Source organism: Capricornis sumatraensis, chromosome 8 (assembly GCF_032405125.1).
Source record: "Capricornis sumatraensis isolate serow.1 chromosome 8, serow.2, whole genome shotgun sequence".
Lineage (NCBI taxonomy): Eukaryota > Metazoa > Chordata > Mammalia > Artiodactyla > Bovidae > Capricornis > Capricornis sumatraensis.
This window is the reverse complement of record NC_091076.1, coordinates 5060065-5081210: the sequence shown is the minus strand read 5'-3', so window position 1 is coordinate 5081210 and position 21146 is coordinate 5060065. Positions and strand designations below refer to the sequence as shown.

Sequence of the window (21146 nt, the reverse complement as noted above, 5' to 3'; positions counted from 1 at the left end):
TCTGCCGTGTCAGCACGCGTCTTCCGGGGGTCTGTTGTCTCCTGTTAAATATGAGGTGGTGATTTTACGAGTCCGTCCTCAGGTGTCTTCTTGCTCTGCAGTTCTGTGACTGTAGACATTCTCTCGCTCATACTGTGTCACCCCCAAACCTTGAAGATGGGCAAGGCTAGCCTGGAGTGACCAAGTAGATGGGGAAGACAAATGACATTTGAATGAGACTGGCTTTGCACATTCTGATAAAGCAGCCCACAGCTCTGGTCATTGGCCAGCCACACCTGTTTTTAATAAGAATAGTAATGTTAGTTCATGTAGAAGTAAGTGTTGCTCACATTTGAAAAGTACCAATATTGCCGTGGGTTGTGAACTAAATTTTTGCTAGGGCATGATTCCATTTCAGAATAAAACCTGGCTTTGCTTGAGGTCAGCTGCTCACTGGTAGCAGTTACTTTATCACATTGCATCTGATTTAGCCAATAATTCACAGCTGTTTAGCTTGCTGGGTTGTATGTATAAAGTGGTATGTATCACTTTTCTGTTTAACTAGAGTTCTGTTTCACTTTAAAATTTTGACACTGTGACATTTATGTCAATGTTAACCTGAAACATTCTTTTTTATTCAGCTCTTTCAAAAATGTCAGTTAATAGAACGAATACTTGACGCCTGGGAAATGAACGAGAAGAAACAGTGAGTATATTGCTCTCCAATAGGCGTTCAGGTTGGCTATTTGTGTTGGGCTGTGCTGGGTCTTGGCTGCTGCGCGGGCCTTTTGGCACTAGTTGCGGCGTGGGGCCCACCCTCCAGCCCCGGCACGTGGGCTTCTTATTGCCACGGCTTCTCTTGTCCCAGAGCACAGGCTCTAGGCGCTCAGGTTTTAGTAGGTGTGGCTCTTGGACTCTGGAGCACAGGCTTAACAGCTGCCACTCCGAGACATGTGGGGTCTTCCTGGACCAGGGACCGAACCTGTGTCTCCTGCGTTGGCAGGCGGACTCCTCACCACTGAGCCTCCAGAGAAGCCCTGCTTTTTAATTTGAAGAAAATGTGCGCCCTTGCTCTAGACAGGGCACAGAGAATATAATTACACGCTACAGGCCGCTTTACAGTTAGTTACAGATGGCTCTCTGGGGACTCCCAGAGTATTTAATTGTTAACAGGTATTTTTCTAATAATTTACTTTTAGATCTCCCTGTCTTTCTACCTGTCTTGAGGGGAAACCGGGGGTTGGGAGTGCGCCCCTCCTCTGCTGCTGCGTTTGAAACTTGTTTCTTGGTGAATGGTGGTTTTTCTGAGAATGATGGGAAGGAGGAAGAGAATGACAAAGGCAAGTCCTCCGTGATGATAATTAGCTCCTAGAGTCACTTTGTGCCTGGAGCTAGAGGAGGGTACAATTGCCTAGTATTTCCTTTTATAGAAAATTTCCGTTAGCTGATTGGCGCAATTACTTGCGGTATTTGTTGCTGCCTGTGAGTGGCTTTGTTACCCCCTAGCAGTGTTGTCTGGGATGAGCATTCCCCTCTAACGCCCAAGGAGCTTTTATGCCTTCCCATAGATTCTGCAGCAGGGGGGTGTGTTTGGGAAACACTCTCAAGGCATTCTTGTGTTTGCTTTTAAGTCAGATTTATGTAAGCATACATTTTGGGGTATACATTTCTTTTAAAAATCACTTACTAAAAACCGATAGGGCTTTGCTTTGATTCTTTGTGGAGAAAGATGGCTTGTAGTTGAGTGTGGCTGGGGCCCAGGTCCTCTCCTCGGAGGAGAACCCTTCTGTGGCCAGACTGACGTCTCTGGTCCATCTTCGCCTTCCTTGCCTCCCTTCCTCTCTCTGCCTCCTTGTCTCACCAGTGCTCTGCTCCCCATGAGCTCCAGCCTCTGAAATCCTGGCTAAGGTTATTTCTTCTTTCCTGGGGGGTCCTGAAAGAGCTTTTTAAGGTTTCCTTGAACAGGAAGCGTAAAGAACACTGGGAGCCTTGGGCCAAAAAGGTTGCAAATGGGTGTTTGTTTTCACTTGTGGAGGTGTGAGGGAATACAGCAGAGTTTGTAAGAATTTGCCCCGAATGAACATTCAGGCTCTTACTCTGAATCTTACTGTGAGACGGAAAGAGGTCGCAGAGTTGGACTTGACTGAGTGACCGAACAACGACCAGAGAGGCTCTTAGCAGCTCAGCTGAAGTCCGCCCTGGGCCTTCCGGCCTGCAGGCCTCCGTGGAACCTCTAAGCTTATTGCAGATACTTTTATTTTTGAGGCAGGCCTGTAAGCATTACATGGTTTTTTTCTTTGTAAAGTGGCTCCTGAAAGAGTCTCCTTTTAAGTAAAGATCTCTTCAGTTTGTTCCCTCCTGTCTGCATTCAGAAGTCTTCTGTTTCATAGAATTTAAAGTATTGACACTTTTAAAATATTCAGGTAGAGAGGTCACAGTGATGTGAGAAGTCTTAAGTGTAAAGATGGGTCGGGAAGGGGTGAGGAGTAACATGCATGTCTGTTCCCAGTGGTGTATGGGCCAAATGCAAGTTGACTGCCTCTCCTCTTGGCCAAGTCCTCGAATCAGCTAACATTTTAACTCAAGAAATGCCATTACTAGATAACTTTCTCTGGTAATTGATTAATATGATTGAAATTTAATATCATGTCTTAGCAAAATGAACCAGTAGAATTCTCACCTCAGTTCTCTACAGTTTGTTTAGTCTGAAAAATAGTTTTACAGAAAGAGAGAAAGGAAAGTCACAGCCACAGAATCATCAGGTACCAGTGAATGTTCAGGCTTTTGTTTTTAAAGATAATATGTGACTGAAGACGGTTGGTTTGAATACTTGAACAAAATTTGTCCTGTCTAGAGGGGCTGCAGTGTAATTTTTTTGAGTAGACTGTTTTCTGCCACACATTTCACTGCCCATCCCTGCCGCCCCCAATCTGATAAGACTCCTTACCCTCCTCTCCTATCTGTTCTTGTCCTTGGTGGCTCAGATTTTAGAATGATTGCTTAACTCCACAGTAGTTAGCCAGCTGCGTCGTCACCCCACACTGTCAGGAGTCTGAACATCTGTCTTCTGCCCCCTGGCAGGGCCGAGGGAGGTCGGCGGCACGGCTACATGGGCCACCTGACGAGGATAGCCAACTGCATCGTGCACAGCACAGAGAAGGGCCCCAACAGCGCCTCGGTGCAGCAGCTCATCAGAGGTAACGGGGCCAGGGCTTGCAGCGTCGTTTCTGTTGGATTGGAGGAGTTAAGGGTAGGGTGGAAAGATTCATAGCTTTTTAAACAGCTGTCTAAGGAGTTCCTTCTACTTCCACATTATCTGGAGATTTGAATGAGACTCTTGAGAATGTGTTTGAACAATACAACTCTTTGCTGTGTCTCCGTTCTTAGTTCTGCAGTCCTTTTACTAAGTATCGGCAGTCTTGGCCGTGAACTGGAGTCACCCACTTTCATCCTCTAAGGGCATGGCTCACAAGTGGCGAGCTTGAAGTACTCATAGGCTGACAGTGGAGCCTTGTGAGCTACAGTTAGTTACTCTTGCTTTTTCTTTTTTCCTGAAGGCCCCCACATGGCCTGTGGATTTGAGTTCCTTTCACTAGCATATTAAGATCAGCATTTTTTTCTGTCTATCTATTACTAAAATGAGGGCTATTAGCCAATATCCTTAAAGACTCTTTCTGTACTAGCATTTGAATGTAATCAGCCCGAGGTTCCTTGAAAAAGTTGTGCGGATGCCTTTTACACTGGCTCCCTGGCCTTGAGTCTACCTCCTCCTGGATGAGAACATGAAGAACCCCGGGTACTCCAGCGGGATTACTAGTCCTGTGACTCACTCCAAGGGCAAAATGTCTTAGCCTCGTGGTGCAGCGTTTGTTCAGTTGTTAGCTTGCTGAAAATCAGCTCCCAGTCTATCCTGCTTCTCTCTTAAGAATGTTTGTGTTCAAGAGGCTGTTACCTGTTGAATGTGCAGTAAAGGCATGATTGTGGCCCAGCGATGGAGAAAACTGGGGCTTGCCCACTGGGGATTTTGCTTCTTGAGACAGAGATTAGCCATATCATCACACTGTATGTCCTTAGCCGTACGCGTGAATTGGCCATGTCGTATGTGTTCTTTTAGAGCAGTCTTAGTTTTATGGTGGTTGCCTCCCAGATGTGTGTGTGAGGGGGTATGCACATATATTTAAACCAGAATTGTCAGACAACAACTTGAGTCTAGCAAGGGCTCCCAGATTGCAGCTGTAGTTTCATTTTCTCATAAAACTATTTGTGTTTCCTTTTCTTTAAGTTTTCTGTAGAGGATAGATTTCATTATTGCACATGTATCCGTTTGTTGTCCTATGACACAAGTATTTAGAAAACATTATCTTTGAGGAACTTGAGAACCCACACTGGGTTCCATGGGGCAGCCATGGGCTAAATGCCCTCAGAATTTCTCAAGAGAGCGAGCAGGAGTCAGTGTGTGCAGTGTTCCCTGGACACGCGTGACCGTGGAGCAGGACCACTGTTAGCCACACCTTTATAAAGAGTTCAGTGGAAACACTTATATTAATATATTCCAGGTTAAGTTTTTACCAAAAGATCCTAAAAAAATTGTTAAATCCAGGTAACTGGTTAGGGCTCTTGGCATCAAGCATAGACCAGAGGCGGGGTAGGGGGGGGTTCCTGAAAGTCCTCAGGGTGCAGACTGAGCACGGCTCTAGAACCCTGAGCCTCCAGAGCCCGGCGCCCAGCCCGCAGGGCTTGCTCACCTCTGACGAGCCGCATGGTGGCGCCCTCTCGTGCCCCCCGTTTGTCTGCGTAAGTCGCTGTAGTGATCATGCTTTTTTCTTTTTCTCCGCTCTGAAGATCTTCCAGATGAAGTCAGGGAACGATGGGAGACGTTCTGCACGAGTTCCTTGGGAGAAACTAACAAGAGGAACACGGTGGATCTAGTAGGTTCTACAAGATTACATTTCTGTGGTTGCGGTGCTCTGGGGCTTTGCCCGCTTATTCAGAAGGATGTGAGGTGCCTCTCTTCCACTTGTGCTGGTGATGGTGGACCAAGGGGCACGCTCATGCCTCTCACCAGTGAACGAGGTTGCGTCCACAGTGCTCTGGCTCGTTTGTCCCGTCAGCTCCCAGTTCCAGCCTGGGGTGACGTAGGGGACATGCAGCCCTCAGCCCCGCTTCCTGGCACACCGCTGCACCTCCCTCAGCGCCTGCTCCCCGGGCTCCTCAGCTTAGCCCCAGCTGTCCTGCCACGTTCGTGTTGTTGCCTTACGCCTGGATAACTCCGGGTGGTTAGAGAACCGAAATATTCCTGTGACTGGTTTCTACTTCTGCTTAGCTGAGTTTACCCTCATTAAAGACATTCCCAGTTGGGGGAAGTTCTGTAGATGACTTTGGAACCCCGGCTTTAACAGATTGGTACTTTGAGCCAGGGAACAATGGCATTGATAATTTTTTTATAAATTATATTGGACTTTGGAATGTAGTCTTTGTTTTCTTTAAGACACTAAGTTTTAAGGTAAGTATTGATTTGGTTTTGAAGATGAGGGAAAGCGTTTCCTTTTGCAAGCACATGCCACCTGATAACTGAGGTGGTAGCCTTGATTGTACATAGAAGGAGATGTATCAGACGTTTCATTCTGTTTTTGAAGTTCAGCAGCTGCAGTCTTGAATTTCTAATACACGGTAACTCCCTCAATTGTTGGGCAGTCAAGTGCCTGGCAGCCTTATCTGCTCAGAACAGAATTTAGAAATGAGGGTGGGGGTAGGAGGTGCTACAGAGCAGTGCCCGGGTCACCCTGTGTCACATGGCCCCAGGGACCGGTCGCCTCCCCCTCTGTAGATCAACTCACAACTTTGGTTGTCTTTTAACAGACTCTTGACAGATTGGTGGCTTGGTAAGGTGGATATAGTGGGAGAATTATTAGGTACTAGAAGCTGAAAGAATTATGAAGAGGTAAGTGTAGAAAGGGAGCTGTGTGGGGCCTTTTAATTATAGCCGGTTTAGTGGCCCCTGTGTCTCGGTGTTACAGCCCATCAGAGGACGTGACATGCACTTGACAGCCCTGTGCTATCAAGGAAGGGTTAAGTAAGTTTTAATGAATGTATTATCCACCGTAGATTGGTTTTTTTGTTTTTTTTTCCCCCAGTCAAATTGGTTAAAATTCTGGATGATCAGGGTGTTACTGCAGAGTATTAATTATACTTAAGCTGAACCTGTTAATTTAGAGGTCCCCATATTGAGTCCTTATTAAGAATGCAGGCAGTGTGATCTCCTTGAAAGGGAGTTTTGACTTGTTTCTTATTTATAGAGAAATAGTTAGGAGTATTAATTCTGATCTTGTTTGGGAAAATTTGTTAAAACTTGCCCTTTGATTAACTTCAAAGGTAGAAGTAAAAAATGTCAGTTAAACTTGTTATCAGGATTTTTTAAAAACTTTGGTAATTCAAGTACATTTCTCTTGTCAGGGTGTAAAGAAGGACTGCATTGCAGTTCAGATGATTCTCAGCTCCTTTGCGCTGTGCGGTCGGTCATCTAGTGTGTGACTGTGTGTAATGTTGTATATGGCCACACAGCACGAAATTAGTGCGCAACTCCTTTGGGTCGAGTAAATGCAGACAGACACTTCCATCTAGACAGACATTTACATCTGTGTGGCACGAAGAGCTATCCTGGGCTCCGCGTGTCATGCTGGCTGAAGCCTGGTTCTCCTTTGCCTGCTGTGCTTGCTGCCGTAGCACTTTGGCTGTGCAAATACTCCACAGGAACACAAAAAGAGACGTGGGTTTATGCAGCAGAAGTGGCCAGTAACAGAGCCCTGTTACCATGGCTCATCTCTGTGTCTGCTTGGCCCCACCCTGTGATCTTGTTGTTGCCTGAGACTCTGTGTTGCTGCTCTCTCAGGACCTCTCACTTCTTTAGTTTCAGACACCCAAGACTAGCAGACCACCGCCAGTTAGTCTGAGTCCTTCAGTGAGGAATGCTACTTTGTGGTATTGGGTTGACCACAGAGTTTGTTCATAAGTGTTATGGCCAACCCTGTATTTTTAGGGATACGGGGGTTCCAAGTTTTTAAGGGTCCGTTTACATTAACCCCAGGCCACCAGGGAGACTTGAACTGTAGCTTCCAAACTGTTCATTTTTTGCCCAGAATGTTGCAGGCTGTGTCCCAGTAGGGATAGAGAGTTGCCTTCTTGCTGAGCTCTTTGAAGTGCTTCAACCTTGTGGCCCCACATTGCCAGAGTAATTGCACAAGAGATGGACACACTCTTACTGTCAATAAAACTCGGCACTTTAGCATCCAGAGACTGCGCTGCTTTGACTAAGCCCCCAAACTGATTTAGATACATTTAGAAAGCGCAGGAGACGTTTTTGTGCTGACTTTGGAGAACTGAGTTTGTTTCATTCTTTGCCTTCCTCTCCAAGGGCAAGGGTGTGTTTTTTAAATGTTGAGGTAGTTTATGAGATAGTTTATGGAGATTGTATAGAGTAATACAGAGCGCACATTTGAATTGTTTGCAGGCCCAGTGGGTCGAGGCGGAACCTCTGAGGGTTTGCATTTCTGACCAGCCCGGGGTCATGTAGGTCCTGGGAGTCCACAGTGGGACAACGTGGAGCAAGAAGAGCCTGTGGCTTCTACTTTTCACTCAGATGTTACCAGTCAGGTCATACTTAAGATTGCTTAGCAACCTAATCAGCCAAGATGAAGAAAACTCTTACTTGCCTTTTCTTTTCACAACAGTTAATAAATCTGAAATTTAATCATGAAAGAAGGTAACATCTCAAAGGCTTTTTTTTTCTTTCATTACAGTATCAAGAGTATAGTTTACTCTTTTTGCATAAAACAAAAGCATTTTCGCTTATTTAAAAAAAAGTCTAGTTTGCTTAGAATACGTCTTGCTTGGCAAGAGTGTTCTTATCTCCTTATTACTTTCTTAAAAGTTAGAATTCTGTATTCTCCTTTAGTGATGTGTTCAGTTCAGTTGCTCAGTCATGTCCGACTCTTTGCGACCCCATGAATCGCAGCACGCCAGGCCTCCCTGTCCGTCACCAACTCTCGGAGTTCACTCAGACTCGCGTCCATCGAGTCAGTGATGCCATCCAGCCATCTCATCCTTGGTCATCCCCTTTTTCTTCTGCCCCCAATCCCTCCCAGCATCAAAGTCTTTTCCAATGAGTCAGCTCTTCGCATGAGGTGGTGATGTATTGGTGTTCCTTAATTCATTAACTCGTTGAGTGGCTACTGTTTGCTGGACACTGTGGATGTTGCACTAGACAAGACTGGCAAAAATCCCTGCCTCGGTGAAGGTGGATAATCAAAGGGGGAGGGTAAACGAGGGGAAGGGAGTTGGAGTATTTTGGGCAGACGTGCATTTAAAATTAAGTGGTCTAGGGAAATGTCCTTGAGAATATTGGTGTAGGGGCTGAGGCAAGTGGGGGTGGAAGAGGGGGTGCAGAGGCCGGTAGGGCGCCCACGTATTTATGTCAGAGCATGGCAGAGAATGAAACGGGGATCTCTTGCAGCTTCAAGGCACGCTCCTGGGGTTGTGATCTTAGTGAGATGAAAAGCCGTTGGGTTTGGAACTGAATGAAAAATGCCGTGATTTAATGTCAGTGGTTTTAAATCTGTCATGATTTAAAGGATCATCATGGCTGCTGGCTTGAGGAATGACCTAGTGGGACTAGAGGTGCAGCAGAGAGACTGCTGGATGCAGTGTTCACCCAGATGAGAGAGAAACCCTCCCTAGGAGGTGATGATAGACTTGAGGAGAAGTGATGGGGTTTCAGGTTCTGCTTTGACAGTAAGGGTGAACAGGTGTGGGTGGGACGGAAGAAGCAAGACGACAAGACTTCAGCTGGAAGAAGACTTGAATGAGGGAGGCATTTATTGAGCTGGAGCTGCTTCACAGGGGTGTGTTCTGAATGTTTAGATCAGGGATAGAAGATTAACAAGTTAAATTGCATCTTTCAGCTCATTTTATTACTAATGATTTCAGACTGTGTTACCCTGTAGATAGAATCAGAATCACCACATCTCTCAACAGAATAATTGAGAAGGTGCACATGCTTTATGCCGTTATTAATAATAACTTTCTAGAATAGTAGTTTCTTTCTGGAGGAAGATTCCTTGAATTGCTTTGAGGATACTAGTTAAGGAGAAGATGAAAGTGGTCACAGTGTCTGGCACACAATAGTTGCTTAAGTTTGAAAACAAGACTCTAGTTTCTTGTTTTCATTAATAAGCTGGTAAATTCTTAGTTTGAAGCAAAAAGTATGAACAAGGATACGTTGTATTCTTATTGATCTTGAAACAGCAAGACCAGCCAGGAGTGGTGGACTCCTTTTTGGTTCTGTCCAGTTCTCCCGGCTTTCTTTTTGAATTGTCTTCTATTTTTGTGCCCCACCCCCCGCCATGGGCTTAGAGTGATTCTTGTACTGACTTGCCAGCCACGTGGCCTGAAGCTCCTAAATCCACTGCAGTGGAGCCACTTGACCTGCTCTCGGTTGCAGTCACCGTGTAAGGTGCCAGCTGCCGTGACCAAGCAGTATTCCACCCCTCCCATCTGCACTCTGGCTGTGCCCTCATGGGCAAACTACCAACTCCACCACACACACACACACACACAGAGACAGACACAGACACACACACACACACACACACACACAGAGACAGACACAGACACACACACAGACAGACAGACACACACAGACACACACACACACACACACTTTTCCCGTCTACTTGCTAAAGCAATGGTTGATTCAGGCAGGCAGATCACAAATTCTGCTTTGATTTCATCAGGTCAAGTGCAGTATTCATGTGAATGTTTTGTTTACACTTTAGGGAGGATGGAGAGGGAGTTAGTTGGAAACTGGGTTATTCACTTGGACTGTAGTATCTTCCTCAAAGATATCCAGATAAAGAGAGATGAGATTAGTTTTATTCAGTGATTTACTCAGAATTCCATAAGCCACACCACATACAGACCCCTGTGGATTCCACTTGGGGCATCTTGAATCAGTGTTAGAACATCACAGAGCAAACCAGGCCAGTGTCTATGGCTCTAGGCTTCTGGACACAGCTGCAAGGGCTGGCAGTTAATGGCCGCTGTTTCTCCCCTGAGGACAGAGCTCTCTGCCTAGAACACTGCTACAGGCCAAGTCAGAAAATACAGTGTAAGTTACCTGAGAAGTACAGTGCTTGTTCTTAGAATTTTGCAGACTGTTCACATTGATTACTTGCTCTGTAGCAATTACCGTTATTAGTGTGGTACTTAGTCATTTCTATTTGTTAATACATTTATAAATGAATCAATTAGTGAAAATCACTTACTGTGAATTGGTAAGCAGTTCCTGTTTATGCTTTTGCTTATTTAATTAATGTGAGTTAGTTTTAAGTTGTGAGGGGCAGGGATTACGTGTTAAGGGGCAGACGGTCTGGGGTCTTGTAATGAGCAGGGGACTATTGACTCAAGTCATATTTAGCACTTACTAGCAGTGCTTTTCTTGGAATGAGCGAGATGCGCAAGAATTAAACGTGAAATGGTTGTATTTAAACCCGAGCTTTTTAGTGGCTCATTAGTGATTGCTGGGACTGCAGTTTTACCCTTCAGGCTTGAAATAGTTAATTATTTTATATTTTATCTGAGCCATTGCTTCTTCCTTCGCTTTTTAAACATCTAATTGGAGATAATTAGCAAAGTCACATATATGGAGTAACTCATCTCTCATATGCTTTGTGGTGTGGTTAATACTGGTAAAGTAGCTGCAGGTGGGCAGCAGAAGGCTAGGCGGCTGAACCTCCTGATTGAGTGAAATGCTCCCTGGAATTATTGGGTGGATTTTATAGCTTAGCTCTTACTTGTTTTTGTTCATGCTATTGTTACACATTTGAGAGAAAAACTAAATGTGATTTTTTTTTTCCGTGAAAATGCTGATACAAATGTCCAAAATTTTTCTCTCTTAAATAGTTTTTTACATTTTTATGCATATAGGTTACAACCTGCCATATTCATTCATCCAGTGATGATGAAATTGACTTTAAAGAAACGGGTTTCTCACAGGATTCTTCTTTGCAGCAAGTGAGTCATGCCTAAAAGTTTTGTCTTTTGTTTTTATTTTAAATGCTTAGTTTAGTTGTCATTTATGAATCAGCTTTGGAGTCAGACATGCATTAGGGTGTATTTGGGGGCTACTTACTAGTTAGATCAAAGCGTTTAAAAGAGGAAGTGTTGGGTATGTGAGAGAAAAGTGCATGTTGATTATGTTTCCAGGGCATGTTTCTTTAGATCTGATAATGATGGTGAGTCGGGTAACTCTTCAGGAGATTTGAATACTTCTGGATAGTTCAGTAAGCATGCGTCTCGGACATGCTCATTATGCAGAGATTCCTGCCATAGGGATTTGTGGAGAAGACTAAGAAGACTTGTTTAATGTCAGTGAAAGTAACTTACCCAATGTCCCTGAACCAAATGGCTTATAAGTTTCTGATATCTTCAGATTCTGTTGCATTCCCAGATTCATCCTGTCCCCAGATTCCTCTTCATTTATCAGGTCCTGGTAATCTTTGTGGGGGTAAAAACAAGATATAAAAACAGGCGTACTGATATATCCTCCCTTGGTAGTTCCTGCGGAGGTGAGGAGTGAATTCAGTGTCCCTTCTGAGTATCAGGTTTGGGAGCTCAACCTGGAAGCCCTTTTGGAAGGTACTAGCTCCTCATATGGAGAAGCTGCCCTTGGTCAGGACCAAGTCTTGCCTGTCAGGTGATTTGGTATGCCAGTGGAATTAATGTGGTTACCTTCCCTGGCACTGAACGTTTTTCCCAATCCCGAAGCCCCTTTTACCAGGGCCAGGATGAAGTTTCTGGTGACTCTGCAGGCCCTGCCTTTTGGTGTCCAGGTAGACTGACACACCCCAGTATAGGCTGAACTAAGCAGTCGTCTGAGTTTAGGACTAAGGCATTTTAATGTGTACATGTTCAGGATGGGCCTGAGGTAGCATTTTGGCTTCTCTTGCTTCTTGGCACTGCCCCTGGAGACTAGCTTCCCGAGGTGAGGGGCAGGGTGCAGCCAGCCCGCAGGGGAGCTGTCCAGCAGGTGGGCCTCCTGGTCCGCTCACACGTTGGTCTGCTGTCTGGCAGCATTGGCCCCCTCAGAGGCCCGGCTGGCTTCCTGTGAGCCCTCGTGCCTTCAAGCGATCCTTCCCTGACCCTGGAGCACCTGGACAGTATCACGTTGGTCCCCTCAACCTGCTCTGAGCCCCAATTACACATTGTTCCTCCTCTACAGAGAAGCTGAAGGGTGTGCAGTGTGCGTTTTCAAGGTGATTCTGATTTTGGTGAATAGCTTTTAAGAAAGAGAAGGCCCTGTTTTCACAAATATTTGCAAATAAGTTAATGAACTCGGAGTTTGCAGCAGGTAGTTTAATCAAGCTGATGACCTTCTGGTGTCTGGAAAGTGAATTCCCTACCTCTCTCTCGAGATCCGGTTCCAGGGTCATAGATTTTCTGGGGAGAATTTTCAGACTGATGATGTGTGTATGAACCGATCTCAGTCAACAAAATGCCTCAATGACACCAGGCTCCTGTTCCTGTGGATTTTATCCACTTTATGTAACCCTCAAAAGTAGGGAGAATAATGATTATTTTTTGATTGACAGCCTTCCAGTAAACTTTTTTTGCATATTGAAATTATAGACCAGTCTTGAATCATTTTGAAAATAGGAAATATACGCAAAAGCATTTTTTTCTGGATTCAGGAGTTCACATCTAGGTTAATATAGAGTATCCATGCTGGCCTCCGTTATAACCGGATAGTTTCTGTGCGTCCCCTCTCTGCCCTCACTCATGTCTGAAGCCAGGTCTGGTGACGCTCGCGCACGGAGAGCCCAGGGCGTGCCACTGAGCAAACCCGCTCCCAGCCTCGCTGCCCCTCCTGGTTCCCTCCCGCTGGTGGTGTTCTCCTTCCTCCTGCGGCCGCCCCTCTGGGGGAGGAGGCGGAGGTCTTCCTCATGTGCTGTCTGGAGGATTGGGGCCAGCTGCCGCAGGTGGGCACCACTCCCGCTGCCCGGGGGGACCTCCCAAGAGATTGACTTAATAAAGGACCGGAGCAGCCCCTGGCTTTGAGCAGGGTGGCAGTTTTGACACATGGGGGCTTTTGCCCCTTTTTAAATGCAATTAAAAGTTTTTAATAATTGCACAACCATATGGCGCTTTCCAGACTTGAATTTCTCAGAGTCCAAAGCACTTTCATAAAGCTTTAGGGAGAATACAGTAACAGTCTTCACGGCTGTGGGTTTAGTAAGCCTTGACAGCTTTATTAGTAAAAATCAGATTTGAAGCCTAGGTTCTTTGCTGGTGGCGTCTTCCTAGAAGCAGCAGTGGACCCAGAACTATGGAGGGCTGCGGCTCGCTGGTCTCCCGTGTCCTCTGCGTTACTATGTGCAGGTTGTGTCTGTCTTCCTCCTTAGGTGGATAGATGGACAGAGCAAACACGTGTGTGCATATTTATGTGTATCTGTGTGTACAGCTATATGTTCATACATGTATGCATTCACACATGTTTTTGTAATACACGTGGTATTTACATTCTGTTGTGAAGCATTTAAAGGCGCACTTTGGGGAATATTTCTTCCTTTTTATTCCCAAAAGATTTACAGTATTTTCTATAGAAGTGCAAAATTTTTAAAGAAGAAAAAAAAAGAAAGGAACCAAAACCGTTGGAAAGGACCGTTTCCCCTGTGCGACCACATTTTTATCAGTGAGCTCAGAGCCCGATTTATCCACCTGCTCGGAGAATGACTTTATGATTGCTTATTGCACCTTTGACGTTACCAACCGTGTGTTCTGCCTTATAGGAGATAAAACAATTCAGATGAGTCAGTTTCTTTCTACTCATAATATTTTATATTCATGCATTGAGAACTCACCCAGCCTCTTAGGACTTGTCCTTCCCCCTGCTCTCACCCAGACGGCCAGAGCCTTGGTGTGCCTTACCATGTGCACACCTGGGGGCCAGCCCCCAGCCCTCAGGTGCTCAGGCAGTGTCGTCTCTGTGGGCAGGCAGAGGGGCAGCTTGAAGGTGCGACAGTGAGCGGGGAGTGTTGGGTATCGAGTTAGAGAAATGTGAGCGAGGTTTTAGGTTCTAAGTAAACTATATATATGCAGCACTTTCTTAGAGCTAAGGAAAAGATGCCTTCCAAAGCCAAATATAAGGTTTATTTTTTAATCATCCACAATTTGGATTATCCATGCCATAATTCCCTGCCACCACAATGAATCATCAGGAATTAACGGCAGAGGCACTTCTGCAGGGTGGAGTCTGCGGGCCTTGCTCGGAGGAGAACGCAGGAGAGCTTGGTGGCCTGCCTGGCAGGGCCTCAGGGCCAGTGCCTTTGGTCCAGCCACAGCTGTTGCTTGAAGCCCCGCACAGTCCACGGGCAGCTCTGTCCATGTGCAGCGCACACACGCACACGGTTCACCTCCGTATGGGTTGCTCGCGGCAGAGTGAGGAGGGTCCTTGCTTGTCTTTGTCTCTTTAACCCTGACTGAGCGAGCCTGGAGCACGTTTGCTGACTGCACCGTCCCCCTGGCCTGCTGCGGTTCACAGTTAGAACAGCAGCATTTCTGTGGAGTCCACGGTAGTGTTCCCCCTTCTTCACCGGAGAGCCCTGGTGCTCTGTAGAAACGGGAAACGGTGTAGCAAACAGAACTGACTCCTCCCTGGATCTCTCAGTGTTGTGGGGTTTTCAGAGTGATTTCTGATCAGTGTTAAAACTTTCTGTCCTCTCCCTAAGGTAGGTAGGCTAGTAGTTACTTTGTACTCTGCTTAGCCTCTGAGACTTAAATCCTTTTTTTTTTTCTTTTTTTTTTTTTAAGAAAAGGAAGTACCCCTGGAGCTGGTGTGGTAGAACTGGGGTTGTGCTCACTAGCCGTTTCTCCTCTGTTGCCGTGTTGCTGTAGTGGACGGGGCTGGGGAGGTGCCGAAAGGGAGAGGGGGTGGGTACCGCTTGCTGGGTTTTAAGGTTGGTTGTGTTCAGAGGTGGCCGATACATCTTACAATTTCAGACTGTCACGTGTCACTTGATCACTTTTTTGAACCGGACCCCAACCTCTCTCTCAAGACATTTCAGAATAGAGTACAGTGGTCATTTAACACTTCTTACATGGCACGTGCATTAGAATACTTCGTGGACAAAATTCCAAACATTTCCTTTTTGGAGTAAATTGTGTCTGAAATTATTTGATTTTTTTTTTTTTTAAAGAAGAACACACCAACTTTTTAAGCCCTATGGCTACATATAAATAAGGGGGTTTCTGGAAAATAAATGGGCATATAGTATGTAGAATGTCATTAGAATCATTGTATCACTGTCACTGGTCCTGGGGTTGCCAGGCCTTTTCTGATTATCAGATGCAACAAATGACGTCCAATTTTATTGACCAGTTTGGCTTCAACGATGAGAAGTTTGCAGATCAAGATGACATTGGCAAGTGAGTATGCCTTTCTGCACCCTGCATTCCTGCCCTCTGTAAGAGGCGGTGATTCTTCTGAGTTCTGGGAATCCTTGTGTCTATGAGTTGGTAGGAGCCTGCCCTCCAGATGTTCCTTCAGGTCCAGCCCATCCGCCTGAGTCACCCAGACAGCTGAGGGAGTAGAATGCGACTCCCATAAGGGGAGCCTGCCCTTGGGCTTGGCGTCTTCCACAAAGATTTATTTTGGTTAGACTCAGGAACTCAGGTCGACGTCCTCCCTGTTAGGGTTTGGCGCTGGGTCGCAGCATCCGCAGTGGTTAATCCCTCTGTCAGTTCAGTGGCCTGAGCAGGTCTGGTCCTTCCACAGCACAGTGGACAGAGCCACGCTGTGGCCGAGCAGGCTCCACTCTGCCCACGTTCTCTTCTCTGAGTGACTAACTGGAAGGTGGAGTTGGGCTGGGCTCCCTGCCCCTGAGGGCCAGGCAGTCAGGGAAAGAGGAGCCCAGAGATGTGCAGAATCCACGAACAGCTGCTGTGGGAGCCGTCCACAGAGAGGAAGACAAGTGGTCTAGCCCCTGACCTTGGGAAATGCACGTGTTTATAAACAAACTGTTTACTCGAGGTGTGTTGCAGCTCTCTGAGCAGAGTTCTCTCTCACGGGAGTGCCCTGAGCAGGGTCATCAACACCCAGCATCTCTCAGTTTCCTCCCCAGCAATAGATGCTCGGGCCTTGGTTAAACTGGAGCCAGTGGAGGCTGCTGTTTGTCGTAAGTTGCAGTTTACAGCAGGCGAGAAGCTGAAAGACTTTTTCCACATCCTCTGATCGTGCCAGACAGTATGCCGTGTAGGCACAGGGCCTGGAAAGTTTTAAGTTTAGTCGCTCAGTCGTGTCCAACTCTTTGTGACCCCATGGACTGTAGCCTACCAGGGTCCTCCGTCCATGGGATTTTCCAGGCAAGAGTACAGGAGTAGGTGGCCATTTCCTTCTCCAGAGGATCTTCCTGACCCAGGGATCAAACCCGGGTCTCCCACATTGTAGGCAGACGCTTTGCCCTCTGAGCCACCAGGGGAGTCCTGGAGGCCCCACTGTAAGTGAGTAGAGCCGTGGTGGAGGCTGTCAGCTGCCCTAAGAATCAGCTCATTTCAACCCCGGAAGAACAAGGACTCCATACATGGGGCTTGTCTGCACCCTGGGAGCACTCCCACCGGAACCTGCAATCCCCACCCCCCACCTCCCAACGTGTGGTGTCTCAGCACCTGGTTGTCTGGGCCCATTTGTTAAGAGTTGCTGGTTTGGAATCCAGTCTTTTTAGAATTTTATGGGGCACTTGGAATGATGTTTGATTCAAACAGATCCTTTAAGGATTCTAAGATAGCCCTACCTACTCAAAAATTACACATTTAATAGGCTAGGAATTGTTTTAATCCCTGTTTTCGTCCCATATAGTGTAAGACTTCAAGGGTGTCTGTATTTTATGTATGCATTTGTCTGTATCTGGAGAAAGCTCAGGGTCTGACAGTGTCTGTGACCCTTTTTTCATATTTCAACCTGTTTCTTATCTGCAGACAACCTTTTTGGGGTTATGTAAGCATGGCCCATAGAACCATGGTTTCTTCCACGGCTGTTGAACATTGTTTATAAGGAAGGCTTCGGGGCCTCCCGTCCAGTGTGAATGAGTTCCTTATACCGAGGGAGGAGGGATCACTTAATGTAAATAATTTGGCTTTACTAATGGAGATTTTTGTCATACTGTGAATCTGGATGATCTCGTGAATGCTGTTTCTGAGTCTGTAGATAATTTTAATGATTGCACTCATCTTTTGCTTCCAGTGTTTCTTTTGATCGGGTGTCAGACATCAACTTTACTCTCAATACAAATGAAAGTGTAAGTATGCATGCCGATTGCGAGTAGCGAGGCATATGAGAGGTCAGTCGGTGGCAGTGGGTGCTGGGTGCTGTGTGCGCTGGGGCTCCCGACTCTAGGAGCCTTTGTCTTAGATGGCGATGACTTTAGCCTGGCACGTGGCCTGCTTGGCCCCATAAGCATGTAAATTTGCTGCCCTCGTTTAAGGTGTGACAGGGCTAATGAAGCCAGTGTAGACATTTGGCTTCAAAGACAGCAGTTTGACTCCAACCTGCTGCCTTTTGCATCTGCTGAGTGTCACCAGGAGAGAAACTTGGGCCAGGTGAGGGCCAGTCCCTCATCACCAGGCAGTTCTCAAATGCCAAGTCAGCTACATCTACAGATGGACATGGGCTTAGTGTCATTTGAATGGGCAGTGTTGATTTTATGTCACTTAGCATGAGAGAACGCTGGTTTATTCGCTGTTCTGATAAGACGGACACTAACGATTGGACGTTGACACTCCTCACTGCTTAGTTGGCCTTGGAAAAGCAGAGGAAGTGCAGATTGCTGTTGCTGTTAGGGTAGCTCTGGGGCTGTGTGCTCGGCGGGTGGCCCAGGGAGGCTCTTGAATGAAACGCTGCTCTCACTAGGTGAAGAGAGCCTATCCGTAGACAGTCTCCGTTTCCTGAAACTAGTTTTGAAGCCAGTCCTTGGGGGGACCGTTTCGTTGTTACTTACATAGAAGCTGACTGCATGCTTACATTTTACTTTGGTATAAGTGATAGGCGTATTTTTTTTTCCCCAAACGACATGGAAGAACATGATTTACATTGGTAACTTTTGCAGAAATAACTTGATTTTTAAATTTTTTCCTCTTTCATTTAGGGAAATATTGCCTTGTTTGAAGCATGTTGTAAGGAAAGAATACAACAATTTGATGATGGTGGCTCTGATGAGGAAGATATCTGGGAGGAAAAGCATATTGCATTTACACCAGAATCCCAAAGACGATCAAGGTGAGCAATAGCTTGTTATAGTAGTAAGTGTCCAGTGCATAAAACAAGTATTATTTGCCTCTCCACACAAACACATTTGACCCAGAGATCAGCGCTTTTGTCGTGATCAGAAAGGCCCTTGTTAACTGGTAGAGTTGGTACCAACTCCCTGTCTGCAGTGTGAACAAGTCAGGGTAACCTGAGTGAGAGTGCGCCAAGTGTTCTGGTGCAGTTCATGAACTGCTGTGACACAGCCTCTTGTGATGGGGAAGGAATGCTGAGGAATGCTGTCATACGGTGCCTTGAGGAGTGTTCCCTGACTAGTCGTAAGAGCAGCAGAGCAGGGTGTTGTTTCTTATAAAATCTGAAAGTTTCCCTGGGGAGAGGAAAGTTGTTTCTAAAAATTCATTTTACTTGAAGAGACAGAGTCATGTCATATGATACCCATTGGAACCAGTTTTCAAAAGTCTATCCAGAAACCCCAAATAAAATGCAGAGCTGGTCAGATTGGATTAAAAAAAAAAAAAAAGGCCTGACTTACTGCCACCTATGGAAAATGACTTAAATTATTTAAGAACTTGAAAGATTTAAACAGGTTAAAAGGTAGAGGAATCTTTATTTAAGTAGATTTCAAAGGAAAAGAACAAAAGGTCATAAAGTGGTTATTAGGAGAGCATAATGCCAGTTCTGTCTATATCTACATTCCTAATAACAGGTCTTCAGAATACACAGAGCAAAAACTGATAGAAGTACAAAGAGAAGTAGACAGATTCCACAGTTACAATTAGATGTTTAAACACTCCTCCCCTAGTAATTGACAAAAATAATAGGCCATAAAAGTATAGAACACGTACCTAATACTGTCAACCAGCTTGACCATCTGGGGATTTTTAAAGCACGCCACAGAAGAGTGTGCGTTCTTATCAAGTGTACATGAACTACTTAGTGAGAGAGACCATCTTTGGGCCACAAAGCAAGAGTCAGTAAAAAAAAAAAGATTTCAGGTGATATAAAATATGCTCTCTGACCCAATGGAATTAAATTAGAAATCAATGGCACATCTTTAGAAAATCTCTAAATATGTGGAAACTAAATAACACATGAGTTAAAGAAAAAAGGGGGAATTTACACAGTATTTCTAATTGAAAGAAAATGGGAACTCAGGATTTATCAGGAAGTGGGGGTTGCAACTGAAACTTACCTAAAGGATCACTTTTAGCACTACTGCTTACATTAAAAAGGAAGAAACAAATCAGTGACCTCAATTTCCACCCTAAGAAATGGCCAGAAACATGAAACAGAAGACAGTAGGGAAAACCATTATAATCGATGGGTCATAATTAAAAGTTGTTCTTTGAGAAGATTAATAGAATTGATGTACCCCCTAGACAGAAGGATCAAGGAAAAAAGATACAAATTATTAATAATCAGGAACAGGACAGGTGACATCACTATGGATTCCACGGATATTAATAGGGTAATAAGGAATACTAGGAGCAACTCTTTGCCAATAAACCTGACAGCTTAGATGGTCTTTGAAAGACACACACTACCAAACCTCAACCAAAAAGAGAAAACAATAACCCAGATAGTCCTGTCTGCTGACAAAGTTGAATTTGTAGTATAAAACTTCTCACATACACGCACAAAGGCTCAAGGTCCAGAGGAGTTCTCTTTGTGAATTCTACCAAATGTTTCAGAAAGAAATCACAGCAGTTTTCACAGAAGTTTTCAGAAAATTGAAAAGGAGGGGGATAGTATCCATCTCACTGTCTGAAGCCACCTCCTTGTAACTTGATACCAGAAGCTGGCATTGCATTATATGGTGTGAAGAGAGCACAGGTACAAAAGCTCCTTTAAAAATCGTAGCAAATATCGGCAGCATTGGTGCATCGTGACCGCGCAAGATTTATTCCAGCAGTGCAGACTTGGTTTACTGTTTGAAGGTCAGTAGGCGTGTGGCTGAATTCAGCGTCTACTCCTGGTAGGGCTCTTCAGCAGACTGGGGACAAGGGAATGTCTTGAGGCTGTTTAAGGCTTGGGCAGTAAACCTAGCAGTTGGCGTCACACTCAGTGGTGAAGGACTAAATGACTTACTCCCACAATTGGAAACAATGTGAGGATGCCTGTTTTTAACCCCTGATTTTCAGTATTTTTCTGGAGATGCTAGCCAGTGCAGTGAGTCAAGAAAAGGAAATAAATGGTATCTGATTGGAAAGGAAAAGTAAAAATTACCATTATTCATAGACAACATGACTATCTGTGTAGAAAGTTTGTTGGGATCTACAAAAGACTCCAAAAGTAGTTTGGTGGTTTTAGCAAGATTGCACAATCTTGGATCAGTGTAATTGTTCTTCTACATACTGCAGCCAACAGTTGGAATTAAAATGACTAAACAGTACTGTTCAAAGTATCATCAAAATATTAGATATGTACAGATAAATCTGACAGAAGATGTGCAAGGCTCATACATGAAGAACAGCTGAGAGAAATCAAGGCTTGATAAATGTTTATGATTTGGAAGACAGTATTATTAAGATACCAGTTCTCCCCAGATCTGGATTGATCTGTAATCATTGCTGTTCCAAACAAAATCATAGCAGGTTTTTTGGTAGCTGTCGATAAGTTGATTTTTAAATTTACATGAAGATGCAAAGGACCTAGAATAGCCAAAACAGCTTTCATAAAGAACAGTATTAAACTGCCTGACTTCTAGGTACAGTAGTTAAGACAAGGGTAGATCAGGGGACAGAATAGAGAGCCCATAAGCTGAGCGCCGAATTGATGCTTTTGAACTGTGGTGTTGGAGAAGACTCTTTAGAGTCCCTTGGACTGCAAGGAGATCCAACCAGTCCATTCTGAAGGA

General features: G+C 45.2%; 1 protein-coding gene across 6 annotated transcripts in view; it reads left to right on the top strand.

The window, feature by feature from the left end:
* PPP6R3 (protein phosphatase 6 regulatory subunit 3) overlaps positions 1 to 21146 on the top strand; it is a 123060-nt gene that overhangs the window by 81737 nt on the left and 20177 nt on the right. For 4 of the 6 annotated variants that reach the window (XM_068975901.1, XM_068975904.1, XM_068975902.1 and 1 more), the window contains exons 12-18: positions 621 to 685; positions 3061 to 3176; positions 4822 to 4907; positions 10960 to 11046; positions 15359 to 15456; positions 17270 to 17324; positions 18171 to 18301. In XM_068975901.1, the coding sequence (XP_068832002.1) occupies positions 621 to 685; positions 3061 to 3176; positions 4822 to 4907; positions 10960 to 11046; positions 15359 to 15456; positions 17270 to 17324; positions 18171 to 18301 (638 nt within the window). The remainder of the gene's footprint in view (positions 1 to 620; positions 686 to 3060; positions 3177 to 4821; positions 4908 to 10959; positions 11047 to 15358; positions 15457 to 17269; positions 17325 to 18170; positions 18302 to 21146) is intronic. The other 2 variants (XM_068975903.1, XM_068975905.1) reach the window with 2 other exon arrangements.